This window comes from Artemia sp. Qi Xiang Cuo, chromosome 15, assembly GCF_049724085.1.
Source record: "Artemia sp. Qi Xiang Cuo chromosome 15, ASM4972408v1, whole genome shotgun sequence".
NCBI classification, from domain to species: domain Eukaryota; kingdom Metazoa; phylum Arthropoda; class Branchiopoda; order Anostraca; family Artemiidae; genus Artemia; species Artemia sp. Qi Xiang Cuo.
In genome coordinates, this window is record NC_142808.1 from 31,920,218 (window position 1) to 31,933,401 (window position 13,184).

Sequence of the window (13,184 nt, forward strand, 5' to 3'; positions counted from 1 at the left end):
CCCGAGGATGACCAGCAAGGTCAATATCATGATGTAACCGTTTCCAAGGTCAAACCTAAAAAGTGAACTTCATGGAGAGAAACCTTTGTGCAAAGAATGTCTCATCCCCCTGAAGACATGGACTTCAAACAATGGAGGAACCCCGCAAAACCTATTGATTCCTCCCAAAGCTCTCAAGAATCTTTCAAATCCCCCGAGTTGAGAACTCAAGGCGAGGACTTAGAGAATAAACCTTCTACATCCAGAGGAGTGGAAATTTACGAAGGAAGGGCAGGTGACACGTCAAATAGTGCCACCTCTAAAAGTTCCAATCTGAATTCGTCGAAACCAGTTCCGAAGAGTATGACGGCGAATCAGACCATATAGTAGTTAAATAAAAAAGGAAATCAACGGCGACCTCAGCAGGCACACACGGAAAACAAACAAAATTAAAAGGACAAGAATTTTTGAAAAAAAAAGACAAAAAGTTCGACCTTATTTCGCTAGACAAACCGAAAAAGAAAAAACTGCAAGAAACAGAGGAGAAAATAACGACACAGTCAGGTAGAACGGTTAAAAAACCTGACAGATGGAAATATCCCTAACTAATGTAAAGACAAATTTAAAAGATAATAAATTTAACACCATAATAAATTTAACAGCGTGCATGTAAAGTTAACAAAGTCAATATTAATGAAAAAAAAATAATAATAACACAAGTGATCTCAAAACATTGGTGATCAGAGAGAAAGGTGGGACTAGAAAATAACCAATGGTTGGAAGCTCGTGGTCTACTGAGGACTACAGCTGGTGTTGGACCACGTATTGTGGGAAGCCTGGGGAGGAACTCAAGGCCCATTATAGTTTTTTGTAATTTTTTCGTAAACGACCGTAGGAAGGGATATTTCTCAGTCCTTCAAGTGTAAGAAATTAGTATTTTTATGCCAATCAGGGCCAGTCAAAACAATACTCAAAGGTTGAATAGAAACTTCATTGAGCTAAGTTTTCGTTTTTGGATCTGAACGCTTTGAAAGAGAAACAGAGAGTTTACTTTCTTATAGCTCCGAGGCGAAAAAAAGAAAAAAAAAGAGAAAAGCGTTTTAATTTCATTAGTTTATATCTATGAAGTACACAATAACAGAGAGATCACCGTTCTATAGTTCTGTGACAAAAATGTTCTTTAATTTCATTGGTTTATCTATGACATATATTGTGCTCTAATTTTAGTGACATATTTTCGCAAGTCAGTCACGTTATATCTTACCTATACTGACTCAGGTCTCGTCCCTCGGATTTTCTATGAAAAAAATCGACCCAGGTCCAAACAAAAAAAAACTACTAGTACAGAAGCGTCTAATTATGAGCTGATCATGTTCGTGGATATGTACTGGATCATAAGGATCATGAATTCCGTTCCCTTGGATCCTGGACATATTTATGAATGTTATCACGATTTCTGTTGTCTATCTCCTCTCTACAACGAGCATAAGAGTTTTCTAAGATGTAGAATCCCTACTGAGATTGCCTTCCACGTGAAGATTGGAAAAAAAAAATTAACTATGATCTAAATTAATCAAAAGTAAATCACATAAGCCTAACTTGACTTAAAAATTCGATAACCTGACACTATTCATAGCTAGAGCTTCATGATTCATGATCAGAATCGTGTTTTGTCCTATTTTTAGGTTTTTAGTGTTTAATCTTCCTTTTTTTACTTGCCGTTTTGTTCGTTTTTCTTGCTTAAAATATCAGTCAAATTCTTATTTAATTATTCTAATAATCAATTCGTACTCAATTTTTTACTTTAATTATTTATTAAAATATAATTTCTCAATAAGGTATTAATTAAAATTTAATTATCTCAATAAACTATTTAGAACCTGATAATTTATTTAAGTTAGACTAAGGTTTATGTTTTACTTGAAAAGACAGTGCTTCATTTAGTGAAAACGTTTATTTTTGTAAATTTTTCTCCTGTTTCCCCCTTTTTTTAGTTCATGCGAAATCTATCTGAGCAACATGTACATTAAATTACCCAATTCTGATATAGTGAATACTAAAGAAATTTCCTCTTGAAACCTATATTTCTTCACCCCCATTATACCCGTACAAATTTCCGCCAGTTTTCAGTATATTTTGATAGAGCGAATTTGTTTTTAATAACTGAATTAAACACGACTAGTTCGGAGTGTCGGGTATTTTGAAAATAAGTTTGATCTTTAAACTATGAAATTCAGTAGGCCGTACCCTCATATTGGGCAGCTTAATAAAATCAAAAAAAAAACACCAGATCAGGGCTATCATGACTTCTTTTCCAAGAGGAGTTATTAGTCCTATACCCGAACAAGATAGTGGAAATTCCTAACATCAGCATTTCAGCTGTCCAACAGCAGCATTTCAGCAAGCATTGAATCCTGCATCAAATTACCTTATTTGAAACGCGAATAAAAGGCACCAATGTTGACTCGTAATGGCGGAAAATCCAAGAAAAGAACACGGGGAAACAAAGAAGAACACCTCTGCATTTTAGCCATTAAACCCGGAGCCCCATGAGAACATCTAAGCCAAGAAATAGGGAAGACATCAGAAAACGAGTGGGTATAGAGGTCTCCACTCGTCCTTGTTATGTCTTATTCCCTCATTGTAGTATCGTTTACGTAAAACCGTGTGGTTATGACGCTGCAACATGCGTTTCTTAAACAGCACGGACGTGCGTGAACAATGCAGGCATAAAATGAGTCGTAAAGTTAGACCTCAAAAATTAACCATGTAGCATAAATTCTGTTTAAATGATTATTTTAAATCTATTGTAAAATTAACTAAGTGTTAAAAGAAGTTAAAATAAAGTGCATGTAGTAGTATATATTAGAAAGTATAATAAGAGGCCATACTTAAAGTTGAAGAATTAATATTTTATAAGAAACATCTATGTATTGAACTTCCCAATAGGAACAATTATAACCCAATTAATGCGTGAATTATTGTATGTGTATTTACTTCAAAGAACATGTGATTCTGCCGCGTTGTTTCTATTACAGGAAAATAAATGGACACATTGGTCATTGAGTATTACAATGAGCTGCCCAGTACAGATACGACCCAGTAACATCTATTTTCATCATATCTCAACCAACGAAGAGTACTCACCATAACTCCAGGCAATTTTCATCCCAACTTCGTCTACGAGAACAACAGTTACCCTTGATCGTTGTTTCTTCGACTATGAACCATATTACGTATCAGGTAGCACTATATTTGAACCTCAGTATCAAGTGCTTTAACGAACTATATAATCACATAAATGCTGAGAACCCCATCGATCAGAACAAGATAAACGATATTTAACGATATCTGAAGTTAAATGATAATTAAAGATATTTGAAGCTGAAGTTAAAGACAATTTGAATCTTCATTATGAGCACCCCATAGATAAGAACAAGATAAACGATATTTAAACATATTTGAACTTAAAAGATACTTAAAGACATTTGAAGATATTTGAAACTGAAGTTAAAGATGATTTGAAGTTTAATCTTGAGAACACCATCGATCAATACAAGATAATGATATTTAACGACATTTGAAGTTGAACGATATTTGAAGGTGTTTGAAGTTGAACTTAAATACAATATATTAAGAGAGTCACTATAGTATGACAGCAACCCGTTTCAAAAGGCACAAATAAACAATTTTACGCGAGAATACATCCTCTATGTGCCTCAAAAATCCTAAAAATGATATGCTGAGAAGAACAACACAAACACCTGTAGTGGGAAGAATTATTTTCCAGTTAACTATTAGAACGATATTTAATGGTCATTTCCCAGTTGACTATTAGGGAAAACTTACCGAGTAAAGACAACTCGACTCGAACTGTTCCATGAAGAAACCATAACGTAAATGCTTCAAAATTTTTGCCAAGACAAAAAGAGTGAAGGACAATAATTTACAACAGAAGGGTGTAGTACATTAAGGGCACGAAAGGTGATGAATAGATGGGAATTCACGAGTGTTACTTCACAATAGCTCTGGCCATGCACAAGTACATAAAGTAAACACGTTTTAATGTCATCAGTGAATATGGAGAACCAAATACTGTATATCATAAACCATTCTTGTATGTACCCCAGGTGGAATTAGGTGCAATATTATCATGTTATTCATTTAACGTTGTGTAGATAGTATTTAGTACGTCATACAAACAGCAAAATCAAAAAAAAAACTAATGTAAAAGTAGAATAGCCCCAACTTTGTTGGAAATGTAAAAGTAATCAGTGCTAGATATATAAAAAAAAAATCCTTAGTATAGTAGCTAACCTAGAACCATGAATAATCTTAGTCCGGTAGATGAATTTTAGATAGGGATGTAGAATAAAATAATAAAAATAGTAGAGAAAATTTTTATCACTCCTAATGAGCAGTTACTAATGACGGGGCGTCATTAATGGATGGGAAGGGTGATGTGTACCATGATATTTAAAATACAGGATTCTTTTCTTCTAAAGATGATTTGGGCAGAAATTAAACATCCCCTAATTGAGTTCAAATACCGCTTCCAAGAGTCTAAAATTTTAATCAGCAAAAAGATAAATTGAATTTTAGCTTCAGTCAAACGACGACGCTAGTCATTCGAATTTTGCTAAGATAATTAGTAGCAAAAAAAATGCTATGCACAACATTTCTGAAAAAGTTTAAATGGCAAAAAAACCATGTGAATGCTTGAATCATCAAAAACATTTAAAAGAGACTATTGGACGAGGATTCGCGTCCTTGTCCCACGTGAGCCAATGAAAAGCAGTCCTTACAGCGCAGGACGAAAGAACTGCGTTTGGAAGTGGGGTAGATGTGTTTTTTAATTAGAATCGTAAGTCTGACTTGAGAAGATCCATTGAGATAGAAGTATTAACTCTTTCATCTCGGTCACCATTATTGTCATTGAAGTGACCCGTTGCTGTACAACTAAGCATGTAAGTTCAATAAATCTATTGTCTTTCTTATTTGAGTTTATTTCATTTATATGTCTGCGTCTAGTCTAATAATAGGTAATTAGTTCGTAAGTCTCCAAGGTAAATGCTCCCAAAGGAATCTGATCTCCAGATAGCCTGAGAAGAAGAGGCCACGTTTTTTCATCCCTGCAAACACCAAAAGTTGTCATTGCCACGGCTTAGAAGAATGTTTCTAACCCCTGCTAGCCTATAAGAATTCGTATCTCTTAAATCAGATCTGATTGTGCCATGGAAACAAAGCTTTGAGACGTCAGAATTTATAGTTCAATAATCCTTAATTACTATTAAAACAATACATAACACCATAACCCGTTTTCTCCCACTATGCTCAAGATTCCAGATGTTGCTGAAGTGCATCAGATGCTTTAGAAAACTTTGTCAGCAAGATAGCATTATTATAATTAGTAGACATATATACATTTATTAACTCAGTACCCATAGCAAAAACAGACAACAAGTTATTGTTTTAATTGATAACTATGTTACCAAAGAGGTAGCAAGAGAGAAGAAACGTACATCATATTACCAAAGAAGAATTGTTGATTTTGAGTTCTGTTTTGTGTCTGTTATTTGTAAAACCTTATGATAATCAACTTAATCCATTTGAGAGCTTTAAGGTCCTCCAGACCTGTAGTGCTCTTGAGTCAACAACTCCCAATTGAACCTCCACTGCCTCTTCTCCCACTCCTTGTCAAGGTGGCATTTGAATGACTAGATTGAGGGAGCGCTGACAGTTGAGTCCTTCAATTGATTCCAATGGTTTATGACTCTTCTTGAGAAGTACATTTGACGGGTTCTCGATCAGTAGCTTAACTTTGGCAGCTTCTTGGAGTGTCCTCTTGTGTAATGATGGCTTGTGCTATGACTGCTGCTAAAGATGGTAGGGTTTTCTTCTTGAAGTTTGTAAGTCAGCATCAAATCGCTACACATGCATCTGTAGACAAGGGTAGATAGCTTAAGTTGCTTGAGGTGGTCCTCATATGAAGTTGATTTTAGGCTTTTCATGCACTTTGTTGCTCGCCTCTGAACATTTTCAATGAGCCTTACATCTTGCCAATAAGAAGGACCTGCAAGGCACATGCCAAAATCAAGATGGGGTCTGACGAGAGCTTTATATAATTTTATGAATATTGCTGCCTCATGGCTACTGATTGTCTGTTTTAATAGGCCAAGGCTGGAATTTGCACAGGAAATGACATGCTGGACATAGCTCTGGAACTTCAACTTGTTGTTGATGATGACACCAAGGTCATTTTCTTCTTCTCTATTCTCTAGATGCTCAATTGTTTTTGTGATGGGATTGTAAATTGAGTAGGTAGCCATTGGTTTGTTAGGTCCAAGGTGCAAAATACAGCATTTGATCGTATTGAATTGAAGGAGCCAGTCTTGAGTCCAATCCTGTAGCCTGTCTATGCCATGTTGGATGGTCTGTGGATTTGCAATGCCAAACAGTTTGGCATCATCAGCAAACAAATGCATGCTATTATCTACATGATTGAAAATGTTGTTAATGTATATCAAGAAAAAGGTTGGACCTAGTACAGTTCCCTGTGGTACCCCGCTCATTACCATGGCCTCATAGGAGTAGATTGGCTGGCCACCCATCTCAAATAAGTGGACTTTCTGCTTGCAGTTGGTGAGGAAATTCATTAGCCAGTCTATCACAGCTGAATTGATGCTGGAGGCAGATAATTTGGAGCACAGTCAAATGTGTGGTACCTTGTCAAAAGCCTTTGCAAAGTCCAGCAGCAGTAGGTCAACTGGATGTCCTTGGTCAATCAGATTTGTAATTTTTTTGTATGATTCCAATAGGTTCGTTTTGATTGATTTTCCTGACTGGAATCCATGCTGCTTGGGCGACAAGATCTTGTTTTTGGTTAAATGTTCAAGAATTGAATTGTTGACTATACGCTCAAGTATCTTAACAACAGCTGAAGTTAGGATAATAGGTTGATAATAATACACATATAATACCAAATGAAATTTTCCTAGCAGCCTAATATTCCTGATTTGCTTCTTTCATCACTGTTTAATAGCATCAAATGTACATAGAAGAGTGTTTAAGAATGATCTTCCAATAAAGCTAGAAGTTTTTACAATATTCTAGTGTGTTTTATAGATTTACACTCTTTGTATTTTTCAATCTGCCCCCTACCCATGCAAAAAAGTTTTGTATACATGTTTGGCTGCAGTCTTAGCTGTCCATTGTTGAAGGGCCTATTAATGTGTTCTTTTTTATGTATGGACTAATAGATCCTTTTATAACATTGCTATACTAAGTAAACCACTGAATCTAAAATATATTTAGACTTAACACAAAGAAGCCTGAAAGTGTGATGAATGAATCAAAACAAAATGTTCCTCTTTGTAGCTCCAAAATTATAATAACAAATCTTGCTTTTATAGCCTAATGCTTGAGAAAGCTCTTATTGAAATACACATTTCTGATTTATCAAAGCAAATAAATTAGATGATAGATCCCTTTGAACAGACTATATTTAAAATAAAAAAAAAAAAAAAAAAAAAAACTGCTACAGTTAAGACAAAACTGTTAATGTAAACTTAGGGTACACAAGGAGAAATCCAGCCTTCCAACAATTGTGACAGTATGACTATTATGTTTCAAAAAGGCATTGAATATGTAATCAAATAAAATATTTCACCTTTTGTTAGGCCTATCTGATATAAGCAACCTTAACCAGACAATAATACTAATGTTTTTCAATACAATATGACTAATGTTTTCCTAAACAATAATGTTAATGTTTTCCTGCAAAATATTTTCAGCCAGTTGACAAAAAATGGAGTCGCACCAACATTGTGGTGCAAAGCACCACTTTTTTTGGACATATTGAAGAGAGTGATTTCTTGTGTCCAATATGAGAAATTGGTACTTATTATGGGTGGGTGAAGGTAAAGCATAGCATATATTAAACACATAGCCTAACCTAGGTACATTTTTTTGCCCCTTTAATCCTAAAAAACTAAAATTTAAATCTTAGTCATGGAGTGAGCAATACCTCACTAGGTAGCAAAAACCTGCTTTTCATATAGCATCTTTGATGTTTTGATGCAATCTTTCTTGCATGTTTACTGGATTCTAAAAAAGTACCACAAGAACAAACAACACAGAAAGCAATAAGAAATAAAAACCCAAATCAGAAGATTAAAAACTTTTTATAGAAAATTAAGCAGAAGGTTTTATTTTGTAGTCTTTCAGTCATCAATCAATTCACTTCATACCTTGTTGTATCTGGCATTGTTTCCAAAGCAAATAGTAAGAAACATTCTGTCATGTCTTTTTTTGGAGACTTTAACATGTCTGAGATTAGTTGGGTTAATTAACAATTAAGGCTTGGGATTTTCTCAACAGAACAGTCCCTACTTTGTCACAGCAAATACCCTTGCTGGCAATTTTTCAACCCAGATTGTGAAACAGCCTTTTTTAGGAACTTATAGGAACCCAGTAAAATTCTACTTCAGCTACTTTTGGAAAAGGGTTAGGTTAGGAAAATGAAACTTTCAGGGAGGGGTCTACAGGCTAAAGTATGTCCCAAAAAAGTATTTTGAAGCACCTACCTTCACTCCTTCTCTCTCTAGAAGGTCCTGGAGTTTGCCTACTTGACAGGTCTATCCCAATTGAAATTTTGATAAAACAACATTTTACCTTAATTTTCAGTAATCAGTTTCTTTTTCTCTGGCTTTAGTTCTGAAAATGTAATTCCTGTTATTTGAGTAGAATTTTGAGTCATATCAACTTTTTTTCCAAATATAGGAAATGTATTTATATCTTTAAAACCTTATAAATTGGGATTGAGCAAAGTTGTGAAGCTGCAAACAATTTTGTTGTACTTCACTTAAGCAGAAGATCTATTTTGCAAGGTTTCATTTTTATAACACTAAGATTTTTAAAGGTCACCAAAGGTTAGGACCCTCTAGAGGGACAAGGAGTGGAGGTGGGCACTTCAAAATAAAATCCTGAGATATGCTTTAGCCTATAGACCTATCCCTGAAAGTTTCATTTTCCTAACCTAACCCCTTTCCAAGATAGCCAAAAGCAGCTAAAGTAAAATTTTACCATCCTCACTACTAGACCTTGTTATTACTAGCAATCCTGGCCAAACCCTCTAAAAATCTTAGCTCTCTGCAGTTGGTAGTAGTGACCACATCTGTATATAACTGAAATACAAGTCAACCTCAAAGTAAATAATAAGGCCAAAAAGACTTTTATAAGTTAGCCTATGAAATGATTTACCAACACCTTGCAAAAGTTCATTAGGATGTTCAACACCAACTTATCTTACTGACCAATGAAATTTAAGGTAATTAAGGATAACAAAGACTACCAAAGGCCAATTAAGGTCATTACCCTTTTAAGGGGAAGAAATGGGGATTAATGCTTCAAAAAACTTTCTTGTAGCATTGTCAAGACTCTGGGTCTATTCCTAGAAGTTTCTTTAATCAGTAAATATTTACTAAATCATATTATTGAGTTATGACTAAAGTGAATATACTACTCAATGCCTTTTTTTATGCTCTTTACAAATATAGGCTAATAATCCATTTTGTTGGAAATAAATTTTAGCCCCCACCCCTATATATACCAATTCAGGGTATATAGGCTAGGCTATTTGCAGATTAGGGGGGTGGGGGGAAAGTTTAAACTTACCCCTCATTTACATCAGAAATAAAATTACCCCCACCCCCCTGATGTGCAAATATACAGCATACTCTAAATTGGTATATAGGCCTATAGGCTAGGGGTGGGGGCTAAAATTCATTTCCAACAAAAATGATTATTATATTCAAAAAGAGCATAAAACAAGGCATCAACTGATATGTTCACTTTAGTTATAACTCAATAATAGCCTAGGCTATGATTTGGTAAATATTTACCCTTTAATCAAACTCAACTATTTTCAAAGCTAGCTAAAAGCCCTTCATCTAGAATTTATGTAAACCTTGTGACCTACTTATATATAGCCTAATGCTGGAGACAGGCAATTATCATGTCTATAAGTTTTCACATTAGGCTTGGCCTACTAGCCTAGCCTATAACCTTGTCTTGCTTTGGATTTAAAGCAACAGCCGAAATACACAAAACCCAACTTTCTTGATAGCCTAGACTTAAAACTGGTAGACGAATAAAATGCAAAACAAACCTAATTTCATTGTTCAGCAGCTTTGACCAGTGATCTGGTAAACCTAGTAACTTCCCATCAGGTCCCTTTTTAACGTGAATCTCTCTTTGCACATTGGTTGGACTACCAATCTGCTCAACTACTGTAAACTCTTTTTTAGATATTGGTTTTCCACCAAATAGGCTTTTGATTCTAGACATCTTAATCTAGGCTAAGCTATTTCTTTACATCCAAGACCCCCTCCTGTTTGGCCGTTTTCATTGTTAAGACAAGAGTAAGCAGAGTTGTCAATACATACCAATGTAGCCACTTGACCGGTACCAAAAAGCGGTGCCGGTCGATGAAAAAAGCGGTATTTTTGCGGTAACCTTTCTACCGAAACACGGTATAATTTATGGTATATTTTGATACTCGTAATGCAAATATGTCGTCACTAGTTCCAACAAAAAACTTACTTTTTTAAAGAAATTGATTCCTTGCTACTTTTCTAGCAAATGGATGCTATTCTTTATTATTTTTTTTAAGTGGTGGATTTTGCCATGGGCTTTGATCAAGAAAAGTAGAATAAAAAGGAATAGAGACATCCCCCAGATACCCACGCCATATAAAAAAGGGAAATATAGTTTCCGGTGACGAATTCATATCTTTTTCCCACTTTCTGGCACTCTCACCCGTTCTTCATCACTAATAGCTCGTCCAGACCCTCCGTTCTCTAGAAAATTGGAAGCAGGATAATCTACTCTTTTCTGTTTTAAACTAGATTAAAAGTTTATTTATCAACATTTGTTTTATTTTCGGTGCTTTCTCCAGAAATACTGTGTATACTGTCGTTTTTGTCCCATTTTTATATTTTTGGTCCCTCTGATATACCGGCCTTGAAAACGAAAAAAAGAGAAAAATGTGCCAGTCTACACTTCCAGTCTTCCGCCAATTTTATTATTTTAAGAAAGTAGACAGTTTGATGCCCACCAAAAGACGAGAATGCTAGATTGAAAAGCTTTTACTGGCTCAGCAAATATGCAAACCGACATTCTCGAACCAGATGCTTATTTTTTTATTTTTTTTTTTATTTTTTAATTTTAGATGCTTTGCGCTACAGAAGCAGTTTTTACACAACTTACTTCCTTAAAATATATTTCAAAAAATTAATGTAAAGAATGATACAATTTGTAGTGATGCTTTTCTACAATTTTCAACTTTTTGAGAGAGCATATCATTTACTTGCTTAAAAAAATCCCCAGCAAGGTTCGGTATTTGATTTGTCAGCAGATTTTTACTTCCCTCGCCTCAAAGCAAAGAACGTAGTGACACCTTTGTCTACATAAGTGCCAAGACATAATAGTTTGAAAATTTATTTCTTGAACCCTCCCCCCTTTCTTTAGCGACGCTTGACTCCATCACCGGAACAAACCCTAGTAAAAATGACTGATCGAAATCAAATGTTGAAGGTATTTGGAGACATGAGAACTAGGCTTGAAAATATTGCATCTAGCTTCATGTGTACTTACAGGGTCTTTGGTTACATCAAGGCATTTTTTATACCAAAAGTACCTCTTTCAGTTTTTATGGAAGAAATAATGTATAATGACCCTGAGATGTGGCATTGTCTGAAAAAAAAGAGGTGGAAAAATAGAAAACGAAATGGCTAGCAAAAGAGCGTTACTTTGATTACTACTAGATTTTAATGACAATTATCATACTAAAACGTTAAAAGGAATCATTCGCATAGGCAGAAAAAGGTCATCAGACAGCGTGGTCATGCTCGTTAAGAACTGCATTGGCCGCACTATACAAAACATTTTGATTCACAGCAGTGCTGTCACTTGAGGTTGCTTTACCGTTCGCTTAAAGTACACGTTTAACAAGTCTCAGTTCTAGTCCCCCCCCCCCCCCGCATGTGTCATTGCTTGACCTACCTTTCTGCTGATGGTTCAGACCATATTCCGTTTTTAATGTCAAAGAAAGAGTTAGCAAATGAATCCGTTGACGTTTTAATGAACTAAGATGATTTTGCTGACGTTTTATTGAACTAAGATAATTTTGCATTTCAATTTTTACTTCCTCTAAAAAACAAAAAAGGCGCTCAACAATGACATTTGATATTGGAAATGAAAAAAGATGAGATCTATGTCAAAAAGATCTATGTCAGAGTTGTCCAAATTTTCAAGAATCAAACCTTGTGATAAAGTTACACTCGAAATGAACTGCCATTCTTGGTCCATCTTTGCCTTATTCCATATGCCAGAGGTACAGCACTAAAAGAATTACTGATGACTAGGAACTCTTAGCTCGTAACTAGAGGGGTCAGAAAACAGAGGAAGTCCTTTAACTTTTCAGAGAAGCGTAAACGATCTAGATTTGGTTTGATGTTCACATGTGAAGGATCTTTAATAACAAAAGTCCCAATGCAACGTGTGAGTATCCCACAACTCGAGAATTTGACTTGTCGAGTCTTCAAATGAAAGCCAACAGGTGGGAGCCAAAGCAAGGAATATGTGTTGTTCCACCTGAGTGAAGAATCAGATATATTTATTCCTAGATGCCTCTTGTTATTTTGCACTGTGTTAAAAGAGATTGCAAAATTTTTTGCATAAATCTTCCAGACTCTTATATTTTTTTTTTTTTTACAATTATGACTTGCAACCAGGGCATATTAATGAGAGCTAAATTCCAAAACTGTAACATGGTCATTTTTCTTCAACAACCCTCTTGACTAAGTGATTTATTCCCATTGGTGGTCCAATCTCCAAACTAGTTCGGTATGGGAACGCCCGTCTTCTTAACATAGTCCGTCCCTCCAACTAACTGACTGAAAATAATAGATACTGATCCATGATTACCATGGGTACCCATAAGGGGGGGGGAGGGGGCCATCACCCACCCCTGGCTGAATGACGGTGTCATATATTAGTATTCATTTAAGAAACCTTCCACAGAATAAGTTTTCAAAAAAAACTAAAGAGCTCTATTAAGCCAAAAATGGGCAGAAATAGAGTCAAATATTCTTCCAAGTGTAAAACTACGACAAATCACTATCAAGAAGTAAATGAAACTCAAA

At 35.2% G+C, this 13,184-nt stretch overlaps 1 protein-coding gene across 8 annotated transcripts in view; it reads right to left on the reverse strand.

Moving 5' to 3' along the window:
• The window catches only part of LOC148943554 (serine/threonine-protein kinase PAK 3-like), a 90,220-nt gene extending 79,855 nt beyond the window's left edge, over positions 1–10,365 (reverse strand). For all 8 annotated transcript variants that reach the window (XM_089101846.1, XM_089101844.1, XM_089101845.1 and 5 more), the window contains exon 1: positions 10,148–10,365. In XM_089101846.1, the coding sequence (XP_088957972.1) occupies positions 10,148–10,326 (179 nt within the window). In that variant the 5' untranslated portion in view covers positions 10,327–10,365. The remainder of the gene's footprint in view (positions 1–10,147) is intronic.
• Between the last annotated feature and the right edge of the window lie 2,819 nt (positions 10,366–13,184).